Here is a 21,457-nt window from a genome sequence, read left to right as displayed (position 1 = left end):
GCAGTCACACCTATGGGCAGCATATATAGACTGTGAAGGTGGCAGTCACACTCAGGGGCAGCATATATAGACTGTGAAGGTGGCAGTCACACTCAGGGGCAGCATATATAGACTGTGAAGGTGGCAGTCACACCTATGGGCAGCATATATAGACTGTGAAGGTGGCAGTCACACCTAGGGGCAGCATATACAGACTGTGAAGGTGGCAGTCACACCCAGGGGCAGCATATATAGACTGTGAAGGTGGCAGTCACACCCAGGGGCAGCATATAGGGAGTGTGGAGGTGGCAGTCACATTCAGGTACCACCTCAGTAGCAGTAGAAATGCTCTGCCCTCCATCATGGCAGTTTGTGGGCAGTCCCTTCTATTGTATAGTTATGAGATTAATGCCTCAGGACCATAAGTGCAGACTCCTGGAAGCATGACTCCTCACGGCAGAAGTGGAGGCAGAGCAGCGCTGGCGGCAGGGAGCTGGCAGCCCGCCATGCACAGGCAGAGCACGGTGTGTCTGTTTTGGGCAGTGTTGGGCAGGGCTGTTACAAGTGACAGGGGAGGGGCATGTCGCCCGGATAGAAGGAGCGCTGCAGGTCACCTCCCTATCTGCTCCTATCTGCCTGCAGCCTGTATGCCACAAGGGGAGACGCTGCTGGACTCTGGAAGCCTCTGCCGGCCGGGCGCCGACCCCCCATGTGCCAGGCAGGCTACATTGATGGACGCCCCGGTGCTGCTGACCCTCGTCCTCGGTAAGAAGGGAGCTGAGGTCTGGCTGAGGTGAGGGACGTGCCCCCGGCAGCTGTGTGTGGGGGTCTGCAGCCCTGTCCTGACTGTACTCTGTATAGTGCTGCTATATATGTCACTACTGACTGTGGGCACTGCTGGAGGGGCTGTCACCTCATGACATTATGTATCTCACATCTATCAGTATATCCATCTATCTATTATACTAATATCTATTATCCATCCATCTATCTATAGTAATTATATATCTATATATCTATATATATGTATTATCGATTATTATCTATCTATTATCTATCTATTATACTAATAGCTATTATCTATCCATCTATCTATCTATAGTAATTATATATATATATTATCGATTATTATCTATCTAGTATACTAATATCTATCCATCTATCTATAGTAATTATTTATATATTATCGATTATCTATCTATTATACTAATATCTATTATCTATCCATCTATCTATCTATAGTAATTATATATATATATATGTATTATCGATTATTATCTATCTATTATCTATTATTATATATCTATTATCTATCTGTTATACTAATAGCTATTATCTATCCATCTATCTATCTATAGTAATTATATACATATATATATCTATTATCGATTATTATCTATCCATCCATTATCTATCTATCTATCTATCTATCTATCTATCTATCTATTATCTATTTATTATCTATCTTATCTACCCATCTATCTATTATCTATCTATCTATACCTATCTATTATTATCTATCTATCTATTATCTATCTATCTATTATCTATTATTATCTATCTATCTATTATCTATCTAAATATTATCTATTATCTATCTATCTATCTATTATCTATTATTATCTACCGATCTATCTATTACCTATCTACTATCTATCTATCCATATATCTATCTATTATCTCTCTATTATTATCTCTCTATCATATATATATATATATACATATCTATTATCTATCTATCTATCTATCTATCTATCTATCTATATCTATCTATCTATTACCTATCTATCTATTACCTATCTACTATCTATCTATCTATCTATCTATCTATATCTATCTATCTATTACCTATCTATCTATTACCTATCTACTATCTATCTATCTATCTATCTATCCATATATCTATCTATTATCTGTCTATCTATTATTATCTATCTATCATATATATATATATATATATATATATATATACATATCTATTATCGATCGATCGATCTACTATCTATCTATCTATCTATCTATCTATCTATCTATCTATCTATCTATCTATCTATCTTTCTCAGCCTTCATACATAGCCTGCATTGTGTGATTGTGGCAGCCTGTATTCTGCACTCAGGCACCATACAGTCCAGCAGTGATCTATGGGGAGCCTGGCTCCCGGCCTTATTCTCCCTCTAGCTTAGTGCTTCCCATACTCAGTATACAGCCGGGTATATTATAATTAGAGACGTATATACGGGTATTCTCATCACTGTCATTGGCAGATGCTCGGGGAGCAGGCTGGTAATGAGATCTATATTACATGTATTGTGTCTCTTATGTCTTTATTACATTTCTCCTTGTCTATAAATACTTTTTATAGGTCATTAGTGCGTGTAAGAAGAGGTATAATAACAGAATAGTAGTGCGTGAGCGAGGGAGTGTTGTTATACAGAGGCACATGTGAACAATACATACATATGGATTCCAGAAATGAGTACATACTACGCAGTGTTTGCTTATACAAGTGATACAAAACTACGCACTTTGCTGTTTTTATAGCACATGACTGCCATGCTAGGCATTATCATGTATATATACTGTATACACGAGAACATGCTTTCAGATAACCATTAAAAGAATTTTTAAAGAATGTTCCAAGGATATAAGGACATAATAGAGGGTTACACGGGATAGCTGTTAAGGTGCTATCCTCCTCATCTTAGTCATTTATGCCATCTTCAAAGAATATGTTGTCAATTTGTGATAAATGTGGATACCATCTTTTGGACCCAAACCTATCTCCATAACAGGAGACCCCGTCCTGGCCCGTCCAGGTAGAGACTGAATGTAGACTGGCCATCACTGTAGCATTCTCCCCTATGGTAGTTCCATCTCTAGATTCTCTACAAAATTCACCAGTCTTTAAATCTGCAGAATGTCAATTCTTTGTATTTCACCCTTTACAATGGGTAGCATGATATCTGCACCCAACTTACTCATTTATTTACTCAGTTATATAGCGCCATTCATTCCATAGCGCTTTACAGATATAATCACTGTCCCCATTGGGGCTCGCAATTTAATTCCCCCTATCAGTATGTCTTTGGAGCATGGGAGGAAACCCACACAAACACGGGGAGAACATACAAACTCTTGCAGAGATTTGTTGTCCTTGGTGGGATTTGAACCCTGGACCCTGCTAACCACTGAGCCACCATTCTGCCCGCCAAGTTGATGACAAAATTTGCAACTGATACCTCATGTAATATTTGTAGATTGTACTGTGGATCCGCATTATAAAATCTGCAACAGAACATGTGCGAATGTTTTCAGTGGCAAGTGTTCATACCGTAACATTGTTTCTGACCATTAATGACTTGCACCCTCCATATTTTTAGCCACTTTCCCCACTGTACGCTGTGGTCACTAGAAGCCTGAGCAGCTTCTGTCCAATTTCCCTTCAGCTCGTTCCTCCTCACGTCTCCATAGACTTTTATAGGTAACAGCTGTAATCTGATCCCTAAGTGAAGACAGATCTGAAGACAGCTTTGAGTTTTTAAGAGTAAATGATTAGTGAAGGAGAGAAGAAATGACTGGTAACAGAGGCTTATCTCTCTTCCTTTGTACTGCTCATTTAGTATAGTTACTGTTTGACAGTGCTGTTTGCTGGTACTGTAACTCCGTAGATGCTGGTGGAGAGAGCAGTGCACACACGTGGCCACCTCTTTGTCTTACACCAGTGGCCGCCTGTGGATATAAAGAAGTGTGTGAGATGGAGGGATCTTGCCATGTCACCCTTAGGGAGTTTTTGCCTCTGGATATCAGTTGCATTCATCTGAAGGTGGATATTTCAGCAGGAGACACTTGTACACACCACCATTCAGATGAATGGGGCAGTCGCTGAAATTTCTGTAATTAAATCTGCCATGTGTGAATATACTATACTGCTATCTGTCTCGCTTCTAGGTGGTCACCTGCCTTGTGCTACTATGGACTTCAGTCACTGCCTGACACATCCCCACTACTTGTTTTATGTAGTTTGTGTTTTTGGGACAAGAGAAGAAAATCACATACTAAAAAGTACTTACAGGAACGGTCCTTAAAAGCTGCTGTACTTTGTCCCTACTTGTACAGGGCTTGAAGGGGAGATGCATAACTAAGGAATTCAGATAATACCACAGAGAGACCCATGTAAACGTTTCCTAATCTTGACCTTTTGTTCCTTCCGCAGCAGTTTCACTCTAAGCTGTCTTGCCCCTTTTACCTTTCTTCATTTCTTCGCGCGCATCGTCCTTTCTAACTTCTCTCACTTCTCCTAAATGTTTTCTGGAGTTCTTTTACCCTGTTTTCTCAGTCAATCCTTTGTAGGTTTGCACATATAGTAATAACGTGTGCATTAACATTTTTGCACTAAGGTTGGAAGTTATCCCCTATTAGATTAGAGGATTATTTCCTGATTGCTGGGAGTCTAACTATTGGGACCCTCAGCAGTCCCGAGAATTGTGATCTGAAGAGCCCAATTTGAATGCCAGTGGGGAACACGCTCCATTCATTGTCAGTGGGACTAGCGGCCTTTAGGTGGGCCCATTGAGAATGGATGCATGTTTAACACCTGCTGCATTCAAATGAGGCTGTTCAGGACCCCATTCTCGAGATCGATAGGGGTCCCTGTTGTTGGACCTCCAGGAATTTACCTTTAGAAGTAACTTCCAAACTTTCTACAAACACTTTAAACCCTAGTAATCAGTTTTTCCTGATTCCCTGCAGTGGTTGATTGAGTTTTTTAATGAACTTTCCTGTCTGTGGGGGAGATTGATACAGTCATATATAGAGCATATATGGCATGTTGTATTTCTGTAAAATGACTATTACAACCCCCATTCACCCAAAAGTTGGGACGCTGTGTAAAATGTAAAAAAAACAAGAATGTAATGATTTGGAAATCTCTTATAGCCGTATTTTATTCACAACAGACCAGAGAGCACATATCAGAAGGTGAGCGTTAGACATTTTTCCATTTCATTTGTAAAAATTTACTTGTTTAGAAATTGAAGGCAGAAACACATCTCAAAAAAAGATGGGGCAGGTTTAACAAATGGCTGGAAAAGTAAGTGGTGGTAATGAAAAACAGCTGGAGGGTCAAGTTTCAACTAACTAACATGACTGTATGAAAAGAGCAGTTTAGAGAGGCAGAGTCTCTCAGAAGCAAAGATGGTCAGATGTTCACCATCTGTTAACGACTGTGCCTAAGAATAGTGGAACAGTTTCAGAAAAATGTTCCTCAATGTAAAATAGCAAAGACTTTGAGTATCGCACCATGTACAGTACATAATATCATCAAAAGATTCAGAGATTCTGGAGAAATCCATGTGCACAAGGGACAAGGCCGACTGTCAATTATTGGATGCTTGTGATCTCAGGCAGCACTGCATTAAGAATAGGCATGATTCGGTCGTGTAAATCACTGCATGGGCTCAGGAATTATTCTAGAAATCATTGTCTGTGAACACAGCTTGCCGTGCAATCCACAAATATAAGGTAAAGTTTGATCATGCAAGGGAGATGCCATAAATCAACACAATCTGAAGCCATGCAGCCATCACACTGAAAGCCCGGCTACAAGGAGAAAATTAACTTTATTCCTCCCGTCATCCTTCGGCTTTGCTGTAAGCACGCCCTGGCACTGACTGACAGCTGGCTCAGAAGTGCCTAAATGCAGAGGTGGCTGTCAGTCAGTGTGGGTACAGCCTCAGCTGAGTGGTGACTGAAGCCGTTTCGGATGCACCTCTATGACTGAAAGCTGGAAGCTGCCGGGAAGTTCATTTTCTCCCGATAACAGGGCTTTCAGTGCGGCGGCCACATGGCTTTAGAATGCTGTTAACATACAGATTAAACTTATATCTGCAGGTTAACGTTTTGGAACATGGCAAGTTCCTTTTAAGGAGCACTTATCCCTGTTTTTTAGAAGCCATGCTCATAAACAGTTTTGTTTCAGACTAAGGCCAGGTTCACAGTCTGATTCTGTCTGAAGCCCTGAAAAAAGTGATTCACGCGAATTTGCTGATAAGGGACAATCAATTATGTTTTTGTGCTGAAAAGAAAGTCAGACGAAGCACAAAGTGACAACATCTGCTTCATTAAAATGAATGGCCCCATTGGCAGATTTGCCTAAGTCCCGTTTTTCAGAGCTTCAGATGGAAGCCCCAATGGAACCACTTACGTGTGCAAAAACATGATGTAAACATAGCCTAATTAGGATTTGTGGAAAACATTACTGGGGCTTTGATGGTGACCATAACTGTTTTTTGTCATGTGTGTAATACCTCATTCATAGGGCGTGATAATTCACAAAGATATAATTACTTGATTAACCCATTAACAACCTGGCCATTTCTGTCTTTTCCTTCCCTTTTTCCAAGAGCCATAACTTTTTTATTTTTCTGGCACATTGACGTATGAGGGTTTGTTTTATGTCGGATGAGTTGTACTTTTGAGTGACGCCATTCATTTTACCACATAATGTACTGGAAAACGGAAAAAAAATTGCTAAAAAAACCCAATTCTGATATTGTTTACTTATGAATAGTTTTTATGGTGTACATTGTATGGTAAAAATGACCTTGCAATATGATTCTCCTCATCGGTACAATTACACGATACCAAACTTGTCCAGTTTTTTTATTAGTTTAGTGGTGAAAAACAAGTAGAAATTTGAAAAAAAACATTTTTTGGTTTATAGAGCTGTGTGAGGGCTTATTTTTTGCGGGGCCAAACTACTTTTTTCTTGATACCATTTTGGGATATATATGACATTTTCATCACTTCCTACAACATATTTTGCTGTATTGCGGTAACCAAAAAAGTGCAATTTTGGCGTTTTGATTTTTTGCTTTTGTTTAAGGTGTTTATCGTTCAGTTTACATTTTAATAGATTGGTCTTTTTTGGACGCGGTGATACCACATATGTGTATTTTTTCAATTATCTTTATCTTTCATGGCGGAAAATGTTTTTTATTTTTTAAAACTTATATTTTTACTGTATTTATTAGTCCCCTTAGGGGACTTGAAGCTGATCGCTTGTGCCATATACAGAGCAATAGCACAGTATTGCTGCATATAGTAAAAATCATGGTCTCCCACAGTCAGGGTTTAAAGGGACCGACGTGATGACAGGCACAGGGATCTTCAACAGACCCCCGGCTGTCATAGTAACCGATGGGCGCATACAATGATGCACGCCCATGCCGACATGCTTTTAATGCTGCGTTAGAACTTGACAGCGCATTTAACAGTCGAGCGCCTGTTTATGTTTGGCTTTTTTCTTTGTTTCTTTTATTGTCTGTTTCTTCAACAATCAAATTAGTGAGTTGTTCAACAATGTGATTTTTTTCCAAAAAGACCTTTTTCATAAAAAGAAAATAACTCACAAAATAAGACAGGTGGAATGTGGCGTCACATCCACGTGATGATGGTATTGTATCTGCTGAGACTTAGGGCAATTGTGCTGCTCATTCAGGAGGGTGAGTAGATATACCGGTAATACATAGAATAAAATAAATTAATGTCATGTTAAAGGGAACCTGTCACATTATACCTGTAGTCCAATCTGTGGACTGCATTGTGTAGAGAAGGAAAAGCTTGGCAGAATTATACACTCCCTGACAGAAGTTATGTCGCTTATCCATGTTATGTAAATAAAAGCTTATAACCTGATGTTAAATTCATCTATTGGTTTTATAAATTACTCTTTTGAAAGCTGAAACCCTCCCAAATTTGGTTTAGGTTAAGAAAATAAATCGGCATCAATGCTGAAATATTGATCATTTAATGAACACAGAATGGTCAGATTTTGGCAAGACAAAAGTTTTGTCGCCTGGTCATATAATGCACCCAATCCTAGTTTACATCCTCACCAGTGCTCAGTAAATGATCGGTTAATTAGTGGGTGTGTATCTAAAGAAACCCAGCACCCCAGACTTTCACTTGAACTGCAACTTGAGCTCTGACAACATGCCAAAAATCAACCCTGCGACCAAAGCCTTGATCATCAAGAGGCTGAAGACCAGATCCACTGCAGAGGTGGCTGGCACCATTAATGTGTCTCAGCGTCAAATACAAAGAATTAAAAAAAGATTTGAAGAGACTGGAGATGTGTTTGACAAGCCCAGGTTCGGCAGACCCCGCAAGACAACTGCTCAGGAGGCACTTTTGATGGTTAGAAAATCCAAAGCAAGCCCCTCTTCCACTGCAGCAGAGCTCCAACAGCCTGGTCACCTCAAGTCCCTGTGTCAACTAGAACAGTTTGTAGGATTCTGTCTCGAAATGGCCTCCATGGTCGAATCAGTGCCCAGAAGCCAGCACTAAACAAAAGGCAAATAAAAAACCGTGTGGCATTTGCAAAGTCCCACAGCCTGCTAAACAGATGGACGCTGGAAAAGTGGCAGAAGGTGGATTTCTCTGATGAATCTTCAGTAGAATTACACCACATCTGCCGCAAATACTGCAGGAGACCTACTGGAGCCCATATGGATCCAAAATACACCCAGAAAACAGTTAAATTTGGTGGTGGAAAGATCATGGTCTGGGGTTACATTCACTATGGGGGTGTGCGAAACATTTGCAAGGTGGAAGGCAATATCAATAGCCTAAAATATCAAGTAGTATTAGCTACCTCTTACATTCCAAATCATAAAAGGGGTCAAATTCTGCAGCAGGATGGTGCACCATCTCATACATCCATCTCTACAACAAAGTTCCTCCAGGCAAAAAAGATCAAGGTGCTCAAGGACTGGCCAGCCCAGTCACCAGACATGAACATCATTGAGCATGTTTGGGGTAGGATGAAAGAGGAAGCTTGGAAGACAAAACCACAGAATCTAGATGAACTCTGGGAGGCATGTAAGACTGAATTATTTGTTATTCCTGATGACTTCATTAATAAATTGTATGCAACATTGTTGAACTGCATGGATGCAGTCCTTCAAGCTCATGGAAGTCACACAAAATATTAAATATGACTCTATTGGCACCACAACTTCATTCACCAATGTTATGTAAAATATATTTGTATTTTAAGATAATTATTTGTTTGAATATCACATTACTTTCTGTGGGTGACAAAACTTTTGTCTTGCCAAAATCTGAGCATTCTGTGTTCATTAAATGATCAATATTTCAGCATTGATGCCAATTTATTTTCTAAACCGAAACCAAATTTGGGAGGGTTTCAGCTTTCAAAAGAGTAATTTATAAAACCAATGGATGAATTTAACGTCCGGTTATAAGCTTTTATTTACATAACATGGATAAGCGACGTAACTTCTGTCAGGGAGTGTATATAGGTTTGTTGGAAAAGATTCATTGTGTTTGTGAGCATACGAGTCCAGTAGGCGGTCCTACTCAGTAAATGACAGCTATCTCTACATTCACTGATTTAGGAACGCCCACTTGACTCATATACATAGAAACTCCAGAGATTTCAATAATTAACAGACAAGTTTTACTGAAACTTTTCCCACAAAAATGTACACCATTCTGATCAGCTCTTCCTTTCCTATAGCATCCTGCCTGCAGATCAGATAGCATGTACGACACGACAGGTTCCCTTTATGGGTCATAGCTAAGCCCATAGAAGAAGCTGCATAGAATTTACATACAGTACAGACCAAAAGTTTGGACACACCTTCTCATTTAAAGATTTTTCTGTATTTTCATGACTATGAAAATTGTACATTCACACTGAAGGCATCAAAACTATGAATTAACACATGTGGAATTATATACTTAACAAAAAAGTGTGAAACAGCTGAAAATATGTCTTATATTCTAGGTTCTTCAAAGTAGCCACCTTTTGCTTTGATGACTGCTTTGCACACTCTTGGCATTCTCTTGATGAGCTTCAAGAGGTAGTCACCGGAAATGGTCTTCCAACAATCTTGAAGGAGTTCCCAGAGATGCTTAGCACTTGTTGGCCCTTTTGCCTTCACTCTGCGGTCCAGCTCACCGCAAACCATCTTGATTGGGTTCAGGTCTGGTGACTGTGGAGGCCAGGTCATCTGGCGTAGCACCCCATCACTCTCCTTCTTGGTTAAATAGCCCTTACATAGCCTGGAGGTGTGTTTGGGGTCATTGTCCTGTTGAAAAATAAATGATGGTCCAACTAAACGCAAATCGGATGGAATAGCATGCCGCTGTAAGATGCTGTGGTAGCCATGCTGGTTCAGTATGCCTTCAATTTTGAATAAATCCCCAACAGTGTCACCAGCAAAGCACCCCCACACCATCACACCTCCTCCTCCATGCTTCACGGTGGGAACCAGGCATGTAGAGTCCATCCGTTCACCTTTTCTGCGTCGCACAAAGACACGGTGGTTGGAACCAATGATCTCAAATTTGGACTCATCAGACCAAAGCACAAATTTCCACTGGTCTAATGTCCATTCCTTGTGTTCTTTAGCCCAAACAAGTCTCTTCTGCTTGTTGCCTGTCCTTAGCAGTGGTTTCCTAACAGCTATTTTACCATGAAGGCCTGCTGCACAAAGTCTCCTCTTAACAGTTGTTGAAGAGATGTGTCTGCTGCTAGAACTCTGTGTGGCATTGACCTGGTCTCTAATCTGAGCTGCTGTTAACCTGCAATTTCTGAGGCTGGTGACTCGGATAAACTTATCCTCAGAAGCAGAGGTGACTCTTGGTCTTCCTTTCCTGGGGAGGTCCTCATGTGAGCCAGTTTCTTTGTAGCTCTTGATGGTTTTTGCAACTGCACTTGTGGACACTTTCAAAGTTTTCCCAATTTTTCACACTGACTGACCTTCATTTCTTAAAGTAATGATGGAAACTCATTTTTCTTTACTTAGCTGCTTTTTTCTTGCTATAATACAAATTCTAACAGTCTATTCAGTAGGACTATCAGCTGTGTATCCACCAGACTTCTGCACAACAGAACTGATGGTCCCAACCCCATTTATAAGGCAAGAAATCCCACTTATTAAACCTGACAGGGCACACCTGTGAAGCGTAAACCATTTCCGGTGACTACCTCTTGAAGCTCATCAAGAGAATGCCAAGAGTGTGCAAAGCAGTCATCAAAGCTGTAACATACCTGGTGGCGTACTTGCATAGTGCACCATCTCCCACTATGCAAGATCGCAAACTTAATCTTCAGTCCAGTCTGCCAGCCTGGCTTCTGTTCTTGCTGTCTGCTTGTCCCTGTCCTGACTGCTTAGGGCGGCGGCCCGGTTACTTCCTGTTTCTTGTAGCTGCTGTGGGCACACCCCTAATGCATCTCCAGCCTATTGCTGTCTGTCACTGGATATTTAAACCAGCTCCACCCTGAAGCTGGTGCCTGAGCAACTCTTGCCTTTAGAGGGCTCCTTGCCTCTGATGTGCCAGGTCCCGTTCTGTTCTTGCCTGTCCGCCAACCTGGGGGCTGTATTCCCAGGCCTGTCTGAACTATCTCTTAGCCTGTTTGTCCGCCTCTCTGGGGGCCGTATACCCAGACACGCTCCTGTATCTTGTTGCAGTGTCAGTTCCTGTCTGAACACTCTCCTAGCCTGTTTGTCCGCCTCTCTGGGGGCTGTATACCCAGACTCGCTCCTGTATCTTGTTTCAGTGTCAGTTCCTGTCTGAACACTCTCCTAGCCTGTTTGTCTCTGTGTCCATACCTTCCCTTTTCCTGCAGTCTCTGAACCTGCACCTAACTCCTACTGGATGTCTCTTTACTTCTGTTGTGAGTTTAGAGTCCACTCGCTACTTCATTGCAAGTACCTTGTGTGGTTCTGCTTTTCCCTTCCAGTCTGTTCAGTGTGAACAGAGCCCTGCCTGCTCTGCCTTGCTCACCGCTCCGGCGGTTCCTGCCTGCTCTGCCTTGCTCACCGCTCCGGCGGTTCCTGCCTGCTCTGCCTTGCTCACCACTCCGGCGGTTCCTGCCTGCTCTGCCTTGCTCACCTCTCCGGCGGTTCCTGCCTGCTCTGCCTTGCTCATCACTCTGGTGGTTCCTGCCTGCTCTGCCTTGCTCACCGCTCCGGCGATTCCTGCCTGCTCTGCCTTGCTCACCGCTCCGGCGGTTCCTTCCTGCTCTGCCTTGCTCACCGCTCCGGCGGCTCCTGCCTGCTCTGCCTTGCTTACCGCTCCGGCGGTTCCTGCCTGCTCTGCCTTGCTCACCGCTCCGGCGGTTCCTGCCTGCTCTGCCTTGCTCACCGCTCCGGCGGTTCCTGCCTGCTCTGCCTTGCTCACCGCTCCGGCGGCTCCTGCCTGCTCTGCCTTGCTTACCGCTCCGGCGGTTCCTGCCTGCTCTGCCTTGCTCACCGCTCCGGCGGTTCCTGCCTGCTCTGCCTTGCTCACCGCTCCGGCGGTTCCTGCCTGCTCTGCCTTGCTCACCGCTCCGGCGGTTCCTGCCTGCTCTGCCTTGCTCACCGCTCCGGCGGTTCCTGCCTGCTCTGCCTTGCTCACTGCTCCGGCGGTTCCTTCCTGCTCTGCCTTGCTCACCGCTCCGGCGGTTCCTGCCTGCTCTGCCTTGCTCACTGCTCCGGCGGTTCCTGCCTGCTCTGCCTTGCTCACCGCTCCGGCGGTTCCTGCCTGCTCTGCCTTGCTCACCGCTCCGGCGGTTTCTCCCTGCTCTGCTTGCTCACCGCTCCGGCGGTACCTCTCTGCTCCACCTTGCCCACCGCTCCAGCGGTTCCTCTCTGCTCTGCTTGTCTACCCCATCTGCGGTTCTGTTCCTGATTCCCAGGCTGTACTGGACCCTATCCAGCCTGTGCTCCAACCTGCTCGTACCTCCCCGTCTGCACGCCAGCCGTACTTGTCAGTACCCTCCTGTCTGCATACCAGCCGTGCCTGCCTGTATCCTCCTGTCTGCACTCCAGCCGTGCCTGCCAGTGCCCACCTATCTGCATGCCAGCCGTGCCTGCCGATACCCACCTGTCTGTGTGCCAGCCTAACCTGCCTGTTCCTGTATTCCCCGGTGTGGGTCAACAGCCGTGTCTGGGGTCTGGCCTGGAGTATCACCTGGTCCCTCTGCTCGGTTCCTCCCTGGTGCATGGCGTCGTTAGCTGTCGTGCGACCTTGGTCGGATCGGGTTGATACTTAGTCACGCCCCTCCAGGCACTCTCCGGTTCATGGCACAGTGGAATCACTAAATCACGCACACGCCAGTCAGCCCGGGCGTGTGCATAACAAAAGCAAATGGTGGCTACTTTGAAGAACCTAGAATATAAGACATGTTTTCAGTTGATTCACACTTTTTTGTTAAGTATATAATTCCACATGTGTTAATTCATAGTTTTGATGCCTTCAGTGTGAATGTACAATTTTCATAGTCATGAAAATACAGAAAAATCTTTAAATGAGAAGGTGTGTCCAAACTTTTGGTCTGTACTGTGTAATATATCCTATACAGGTCCAGTAGTCCAATTCTATCAAGTCATTTTCTGTTAGGCTGCATGTAAACAGTCTGATTGTGGTACAATTGGTTACATGCAAGCCTATCGGTGGTAATTTAATAGCCTGTTTAGGCAGGCTGCCCACACTTACATGCACCAGGAATGATCGTAACATGATCATTTTATACTTATAGGATACCATTGTTCTTGGCAGCACATGTCCTGTTTGCACAGAATAATGTGCTGCCGAGAACTATGATTTTTAAGCAAGCTTAAATCATTTCACCCAACGACCAACCTTTTTTTTTGTTCATTAGTTGATTGATAGACTGTTAAGAATACATGATTATTGAAAACAAGTGTTCCTAGGAGATCTCATACCAGATCGACCAGTGTGAACGCTACCTTAATTCAGTGCATAGTATACTTCCGCCAAAGGACAATTTAGCATTTAAAGAAAACAGTGTAAGGAGGATCCGTTTAGACTCACTTTTGCAAGCTCAGTTCCTAAATACGGTATTCTTCTTTATCTTTAGCCACTTAAAAATCACTGGAGTCTATTATTAGGCAGTGTGAGAACTAAGGTAGGGCAGATTTATGCTGAGGAATGCACCTGTGGTTAGGGAACACCCTGCATTTAGGTCTCACATTCAGTTTGCCCGTCTGAAATTATTTTTAGCCAAATGTTAATCCAATGAAGTGTGTTCGGTCCAGGCTTACATTAATTACTACTAATTAAATCCAGGCCTAGATGTTATGATCTGCAACAAGTACTAAGGAAAGAAAGAGGAAAGCTATCCCTACAGTAAGACTAAGCTCAATCCCTACGATGTAACGGGCTGCCTGTTCCTTGCGAACAGACCTGCCTTAGTCCTCGGCTAGTCTGAACGAAGACGTAAAGCATAAAGGGGAGGGATCCCTAAAAGAACTAAGAACTGGAACAAAAATGGGACACCTCCTAAACAGAGAAGTTGTTGCAGAACAAAAAGACAAACTGACAAAAAGGTACTAGAGGTCCCAGAAGGACCAAGCGAACTGACAGAGAAAGGCACAGAAGCACCTGGCTAGAGAAACAGTCAAACAACACTGAAGTCCAACACAGCCAAAAGGGCGGAGCTGGAATATAAAGGCAGATGGTCACGTGACAACACAAGATGGAAAAAACAAACAGGAGGGTTCTAACACTAGATTTCTCTAGGCGGCGAATGTTGACTTACTGTGTTGGTACAGTTTTCATTAGAATATTGTTATTATGAAGGTTTTTCAGATATGATTTGAGTGTATAATTGCATTGGCTTATTGTTACGAAGGCTCGCGTTTATGTTGACATGCTGGCTGGTGAACTCACCCCACATTGATGAGCCACAGGGGCTAATACTCATGTGGGCACAGCTGAGGCATGTTCACAGCAGAGCCATACACAAACCCATGGCAAAAAAATGGATGCTGGCTGGTTTAGATGGGCTGCGCTGCGGGAATGAAGAGCCTTGAGATTCCAAAACGGTTCTTATTAATACTAACGCATTTCTGCGCTGGAACGGCGCCTTTCTCAAGTTATGAAAACCCGCCTAAATGTGCCAGCATCTATTTTTTGCCATTATACATCTGGAAGAACCATTTCCTCCAGCCACGGGGCAGCAGCATCGGTTTTCCATGCCTTCACAGGTCTTGTGCCTGCACACAACACCTTTAGGTGAGTGCTACCATCACTTATACCTATCCTTTGCCAGACGGTATTGCCCTATTTTGTGTGCGCTTCTGTCCCTCTCCAGAGCTTCTGATACACAGATCCATGACATACAGATATGCTGTTTCTCTCCTTGCTGCTCTTTGAATACCTGTTTTATACATCGGCTCCTCGAGAGCTACACTAAACATAACACTGTCTCACTTTTCTCCTATGGTAAGTAATCCTGAAAGTAGTGTGTAGTAATAATAAATCACTTCAACTCGAAAAAGATTGTGCACCTACGATCTAGGACTTTGCAGCTGAGAATGCCTGACCTGCTGTCTTTTTGTAGCACAACTGCGTAATCTAGGTGCCAATTCAAGTTGGCACTATTCCCCTTCTCCACTGATGGCAATAGCACTTACTCTCTACATTGGAGAGAGGAACTAAGAAGTATATACTAAATGGGTAAAGGGAGGTGGTGAAACAGTGACGTTACCGCTACTGCCTGTCAACAAAGACCAGGACAGCGGCAGAGAGGCAGCGCTGGGAGGGGAAAGGTGAGTATAGATGAGTTTGTTATTTTTATCATCTGCAACTTTATAAATAAAAAAAAACTATTCCAAACAAGCCTTTCAAAAATATAATGTCTGAATTTCAGGTATTAAATAGAGTCTAAAAAATGCCCAATGGCATGCTTTGAGGTTCTAATGTATTTTTAGTGAAATATATGGAAAATGACAGCTACTAACATTTTGTACTGTCCAATCTGATATATAGGTAGAAGCTAAGTGTAAGGCTGTGTTCACACTTTGTGTTTTTTTCAGCTTTTTTTTTATGCTTTTTTATGCAAAATTTTCACCTGCCTTTTACAGTCCAGCAAAGTCTATGAGATTTCAGAAATCTCATGCACACTGCTTGGCACTTGTTTTTTTTTCCTCAGTATTTTGTGCAAAACCTTGGGTTTTGAAGAATGCAGCATGTCACTTCTTTCAGCGTTTTTCACCCATTAAAAGCAATGGGTGGTGCAAAAAACACTGCCAAAAACGCAGTTATCAGGTTTTTCTGCTTTTTTAGTGAAAAAAAAGCAAGTACAGCAGTAGGTGAAACACATTTTTTGTGATTTTGCCAAGTTTACCATCTTGTCATGATCACCTGAGATGGTAGTTAGGATTAGTACAGTTTAATTAAATTAGTGATGCATGCACAGTAAACATTGGCTGCCAAAGGTGTGAGATTGAACAATACCTGTGGCCAGCCAAGGTGTGAAAGTAAACAGTGTCCTCCAAACTCAATGTACTGCCATTGGTGACCTGTGTTCATGCTTCTGTGGTGGAAGCAAAGCTAAACTTGGAAGACCTGAAAAACGTAGCAAAAAACCTGCGTTTTTGACAATGCTTCTTTTCTGCCAAGAAAGCAGGATTTACTGCAAAAAAAATGCAGCAAAAACGCCAATGTGTGGACATAGACTAAAACAGGAACTTGGCCTGTCAGATTATTCTCTTTGATGTCTAGTAGCTGCTAATCCCATCAGAAGACATACATACTTTGCCGACTTGATCAATCATGTGCAGAAGAAGATGGATAGTGGATACATGGAAGCAAAACAGTATGAAAATGTAATTTCTATTCTAGAAACACTGCAAAGTACTTTAGAACAACAAATAACTGCCTTAAGAGCTTAAAAAGACATAGGCGTGAAAATGATTTATCTAAGACATAAAACAAAAAAAAAGCAATACATTTGGTATGAATAAACTCACATGACCTGGTCCATTGGCCCTATCCAGGCTTGGACTGGCCCCTCAGGAGAACAAGAGAATCCTCCGGTGGGCCTCTGTGCTAGGGTGGGCCACCACCTTCTTATATGAGCAGAACTTGGCACTATATACTTGAATCACTATGTACAGACAAAGGCAGCATCATATTCATTTTACAATCTGCCCAGTTAATTGATATATAAATTTGTGATTGAGGATAATGTCACATTTGCATGTAGCTGAAAAGTGGGCTCCTGGAGTTGGTTACTGGTGGGCCCTTGGCACCCCAGTCTGACACTGCCTGTGTCTCTTGTATTCGGCGGCTCTGTGTCCCGGTCTTCAGTCTTCTATCAGGTAATTTGTTGTGTAGGACATATACTATTTTAGTGCTCTTCCTCCATCACAGAAATCGGCCCCAATAACCCTTGTAATATAACTTGGGACAGGAGCTGACATGATACCACAATGGGTGGAGATGTATGTGGTCTGCCTTCTGCAAATGGCACCCCTACATAATTCCTGGTTCTACTTGTGGAATATTGAGGGTAGCAATGATAAAAAAGTCAAGACAAAAAAACTCACATGACACTTTTATTTTCTTTTTATTCTTTTTATTGGAATAGCAATAAGCAACATTGTAATAAAAATATTACTGGCCCTTTAAGAAATTAAACCATGGTCACAATGACTCTAAGGTCAGGCCCCATAAAGACCACAGAACTAGCTGTGGTCATTGAGGACCGACTGAGAGCCACTGGACCCAAAGATCCAGAGGAAGGCGAAGAAACCCCCCGGAGAGTTCTGCCTCAGGGGGGGAAAAAATTCCTTCCTGACCCCAGTTGTGGCGATCGGATATTTCCCTGGATCAGGTCTGTCCTGCTGCATATTGCTGTATATCTGCATGTATTATAAGCTCAGGAGAGCCAACTTGGAAAGGAAAAGGCAAATACACCCTGTCCTAGAAGCTTACAATCTAATATACAAAATACAGGCTGCTCCTGAGAGCATACAGAATAATGTACACCCTGTCCTAGGAGCTTACAATCTAATAAATAATATACAGACTGCTCCTGAGGGCATACAGAATAATGCACACCCTGTCCTAGGAGCTTACAATCTAATATATAATATACAGGCTGCTCCTGAGGGCATACAGAATAATGTACACCCTGTCCTAGGAGCTTACAATCTAATACATAATATACAGACTGCTCCTGAGGGCATACAGAATAATGCACACCCTGTCCTAGGAGCTTACAATCTAATATATAATATACAGGCTGCTCCTGAGGGCATGCAGAATAATGCACACTCTGTCCTAGGAGCATACAATCTAATATATAATATACGGGCTGCTCCTGAGGGCATACAGAATAATGTACACCCTGTCCTAGGAGCTTACAATCTAATATACAATATACAGACTGCTCCTGAGGGCATACAGAATAATCTACACCCTGTCCTAGAGCTTACAATCTAATGTACAAAATACAGGCTGCTCCTGAGGGCATACAGAATAATGTACACCCTGTTCTAGGAGCTTACAATCTAATATACAATACAAAGGCTGCTCCTGAGGGCATGCAGAATAATGTACACCCTGTCCTAGGAGCTTACAATCTAATATACAATATACAGGCTGCTCCTGAGGGCATACAGAATAATGTACACACTTTCCTAGGAGCTTACAATCTAATATATAATATACAGACTGCTCCTGAGGGCATACAGAATAATGTACACCCTGTCCTAGGAGCTTACAATCTAATATACAAAATACAGGCTGCTCCTGAGGGCATAAAGAATAATGTACACCCTGTCCTAGAGCTTACAATCTAATGTACAAAATACAGGCTGCTCCTGAGGGCATACAGAATAATGTACACCCTGTCCTAGGAGCTTACAATCTAATATACAATACAAAGGCTGGTCCTGAGGGCATGCAGAATAATGTACACCCTGTCCTAGGAGCTTACAATCTAATATACAATATACAGGCTGCTCCTGAGGGCATACATAATAATGTACACACTTTCCTAGGAGCTTACAATCTAATATATAATATACAGACTGCTCCTGAGGGCATACAGAATAATGTACACCCTGTCCTAGGAGCTTACAATCTAATATACAGAATAGAGACTGCTCCTGAGGGCATACAGAATAATGTACACCCTGTCCTAGGAGATTACAATCTAATGTATAATATACAGACTGCTCCTGAGGGCATGGAGAATAATGCACACCCTGTCCTAGGAGCTTACAATCTAATATACAATACAAAGGCTGCTCCTGAGGGCATGCAGAATAATGTACACCCTGTCCTAGGAGCTTACAATCTAATATACAATATACAGGCTGCTCCTGAGGGCATACAGAATAATGTACACACTTTCCTAGGAGCTTACAATCTAATATATAATATACAGACTGCTCCTGAGGGCATACAGAATAATGTACACCCTGTCCTAGGAGCTTACAATCTAATATAAAAAATACAGGCTGCTCCTGAGGGCATAAAAAATAATGTACACCCTGTCCTAGAGCTTACAATCTAATGTACAAAATACAGGCTGCTCCTGAGAGCATACAGAATAATGTACACCCTGTCCTAGGAGCTTACAATCTAATATACAGTATACAGACTGCTCCTGAGGGCATACAGAATAATGTACACCCTGTCCTAGGAGCTTACAATCTAATATACAATACAAAGGCTGCTCCTGAGGGCATGCAGAATAATGTACACCCTGTCCTAGGAGCTTACAATCTAATATACAGAATAGAGACTGCTCCTGAGGGCATGCAGAATAATGTACACCCTGTCCTAGGAGATTACAATCTAATGTATAATATACAGACTGCTCCTGAGGGCATGGAGAATAATGCACACCCTGTCCTAGGAGCTTACAATCTAATATACAATATAAAGGCTGCTCCTGAGGGCATACAGAATAATGTACACACTTTCCTAGGAGCTTACAATCTAATATATAATATACAGACTGCTCCTGAGGGCATACAGAATAATGTACACCCTGTCCTAGGAGCTTACAATCTAATATACAAAATACAGGCTGCTCCTGAGGGCATACAGAATAATGTACACCCTGTCCTAGGAGCTTACAATCTAATATACAAAATACAGGCTGCTCCTGAGGGCATACAGAATAATGTACAGCCTGTCCTAAGAGCTTACAATCTAATATACAAAATACAGGCTGCTCCTGAATGCATACAGAATAATGTACACACTTTCCTAGGAGCTTACAATCTAATATATAATATGCAGACTGCTCCTGAGGGAATACAGAATAATGTACACCCTGTCCTTGGAGCTTACAATCTAATATACAAAATACAGGCTGCTTCTGAGGGCATACAGAATAATGCACACCCTGTCCTAGGAGCTTACAATCTAATATACAATATACAGACTGATCCCGAGGGCATACAGAATAATGTACACCCTGTCCTAGGAGCTTACAATCTAATATACAATATACAGGCTGCCCCTGAGAGCATACAGAATAATGTGCACCCTGTCCTAGGAGTTTACAATCTAATATATAATATACAGGCTGCTCCTGAGGGCATGCAGAATAATGTACACACTGTCCTAGGAGCTTACAATCTAATATATAATATACAAGCTGCCCCTGAGGGCATACAGAATAATGTAAACCTGTCCTAGGAGCTTACAATCTAATATATAATATACAGACTGCTCCTGAGGGCATACAGAATAATGCACACCCTGTCCTAGGAGCTTGCAATCTAATATACAATATACATGCTGCCCCTGAGAGCATACAGAATAAAATACACCCTGTCCTAGGAGTTTACAATCTAATATATAATATACAGGCTGCTCCTGAGGGCATGCAGAATAATCTACACCCTGTCCTAGGAGCTTACAATCTACTATACAATATACAGACTGATCCTGAGGGCATACAGTATAATGTGCACCCTGTCCTAGGAGCTTACAATCTAATATACAATATACAGGCTGCCTCTGAGAGCATACAGAATAATGTACACCCTGTATTAGGAGTTTACAATCTAATATATAATATACAGGCTGCTCCTGAAGGCATGCAGAATAATGTACACACTGTCCTAGTGTAGCATCGGCGTCTCTGCCCCCTGCCTGGCAGAAACGCCGTCCTTCTCACCTCCCCGCTCCCCGTGCGGCGTCCTCCCGCGCTCCTCTCCCTGCTGCTGCCGGCGCGCGCAGCTTCCCGGGCACTGTGCTTAGGGCGCGCGCTCCCTTTCTCTTAAAGGGGCCGGGCGCGCCGTCCTAAGGAATCCCCAGCCAATAGCCGAGGGTCCTTCCATATATAAGGCACCTCCTCCAAAATGGAGGTGCCCGAGCAAAAGTTGTTGCACAGTGTTTCTGACCTCTGCTTCAGCCCTCAGGTCCCGCTGCTAGCTTGACTACCAGTCTTGCCCGCCAGCCTGTTTCCTGCCTGTTACCTGCCTGTTACCTGCCGTGCCTGCCAGCCCGCTCACCTGGGAGCACTTGCCTGTTACCTGCCTGTTACCTGCCGTGCCTGCCAGCCCGCTCACCTGGGAGCACTTGCCTGTTTCCTGCCGTGCCTGCCAGCCCGCTCACCTGGGAGCACTTGCCTGTTACCTGCCTGTTTCCTGCCGTGCCTGCCAGCCCGCTCAACCGGGAGCACTTGCC

At 43.0% G+C, this 21,457-nt stretch overlaps 1 protein-coding gene across 1 annotated transcript in view; it reads left to right on the top strand.

Moving 5' to 3' along the window:
* The first annotated feature begins 435 nt into the window (after positions 1-435).
* BTC (betacellulin) overlaps positions 436-21,457 on the top strand; it is a 76,156-nt gene continuing 55,134 nt past the window's right edge. Inside the window, exon 1 of the mRNA XM_073637725.1 lies at positions 436-744. Within this exon, the coding sequence (XP_073493826.1) occupies positions 486-744 (259 nt within the window). The 5' untranslated portion in view covers positions 436-485. The remainder of the gene's footprint in view (positions 745-21,457) is intronic.

This window comes from Phyllobates terribilis, unplaced genomic scaffold (assembly GCF_046119375.1).
Source record: "Phyllobates terribilis strain yellow unplaced genomic scaffold, ASM4611937v1 Scaffold_1__5_contigs__length_1240528914, whole genome shotgun sequence".
NCBI lineage: Eukaryota > Metazoa > Chordata > Amphibia > Anura > Dendrobatidae > Phyllobates > Phyllobates terribilis.
The sequence above is the reverse complement of the archived record's forward strand: the minus strand, read 5'-3'. Positions and strand labels throughout refer to the sequence as shown.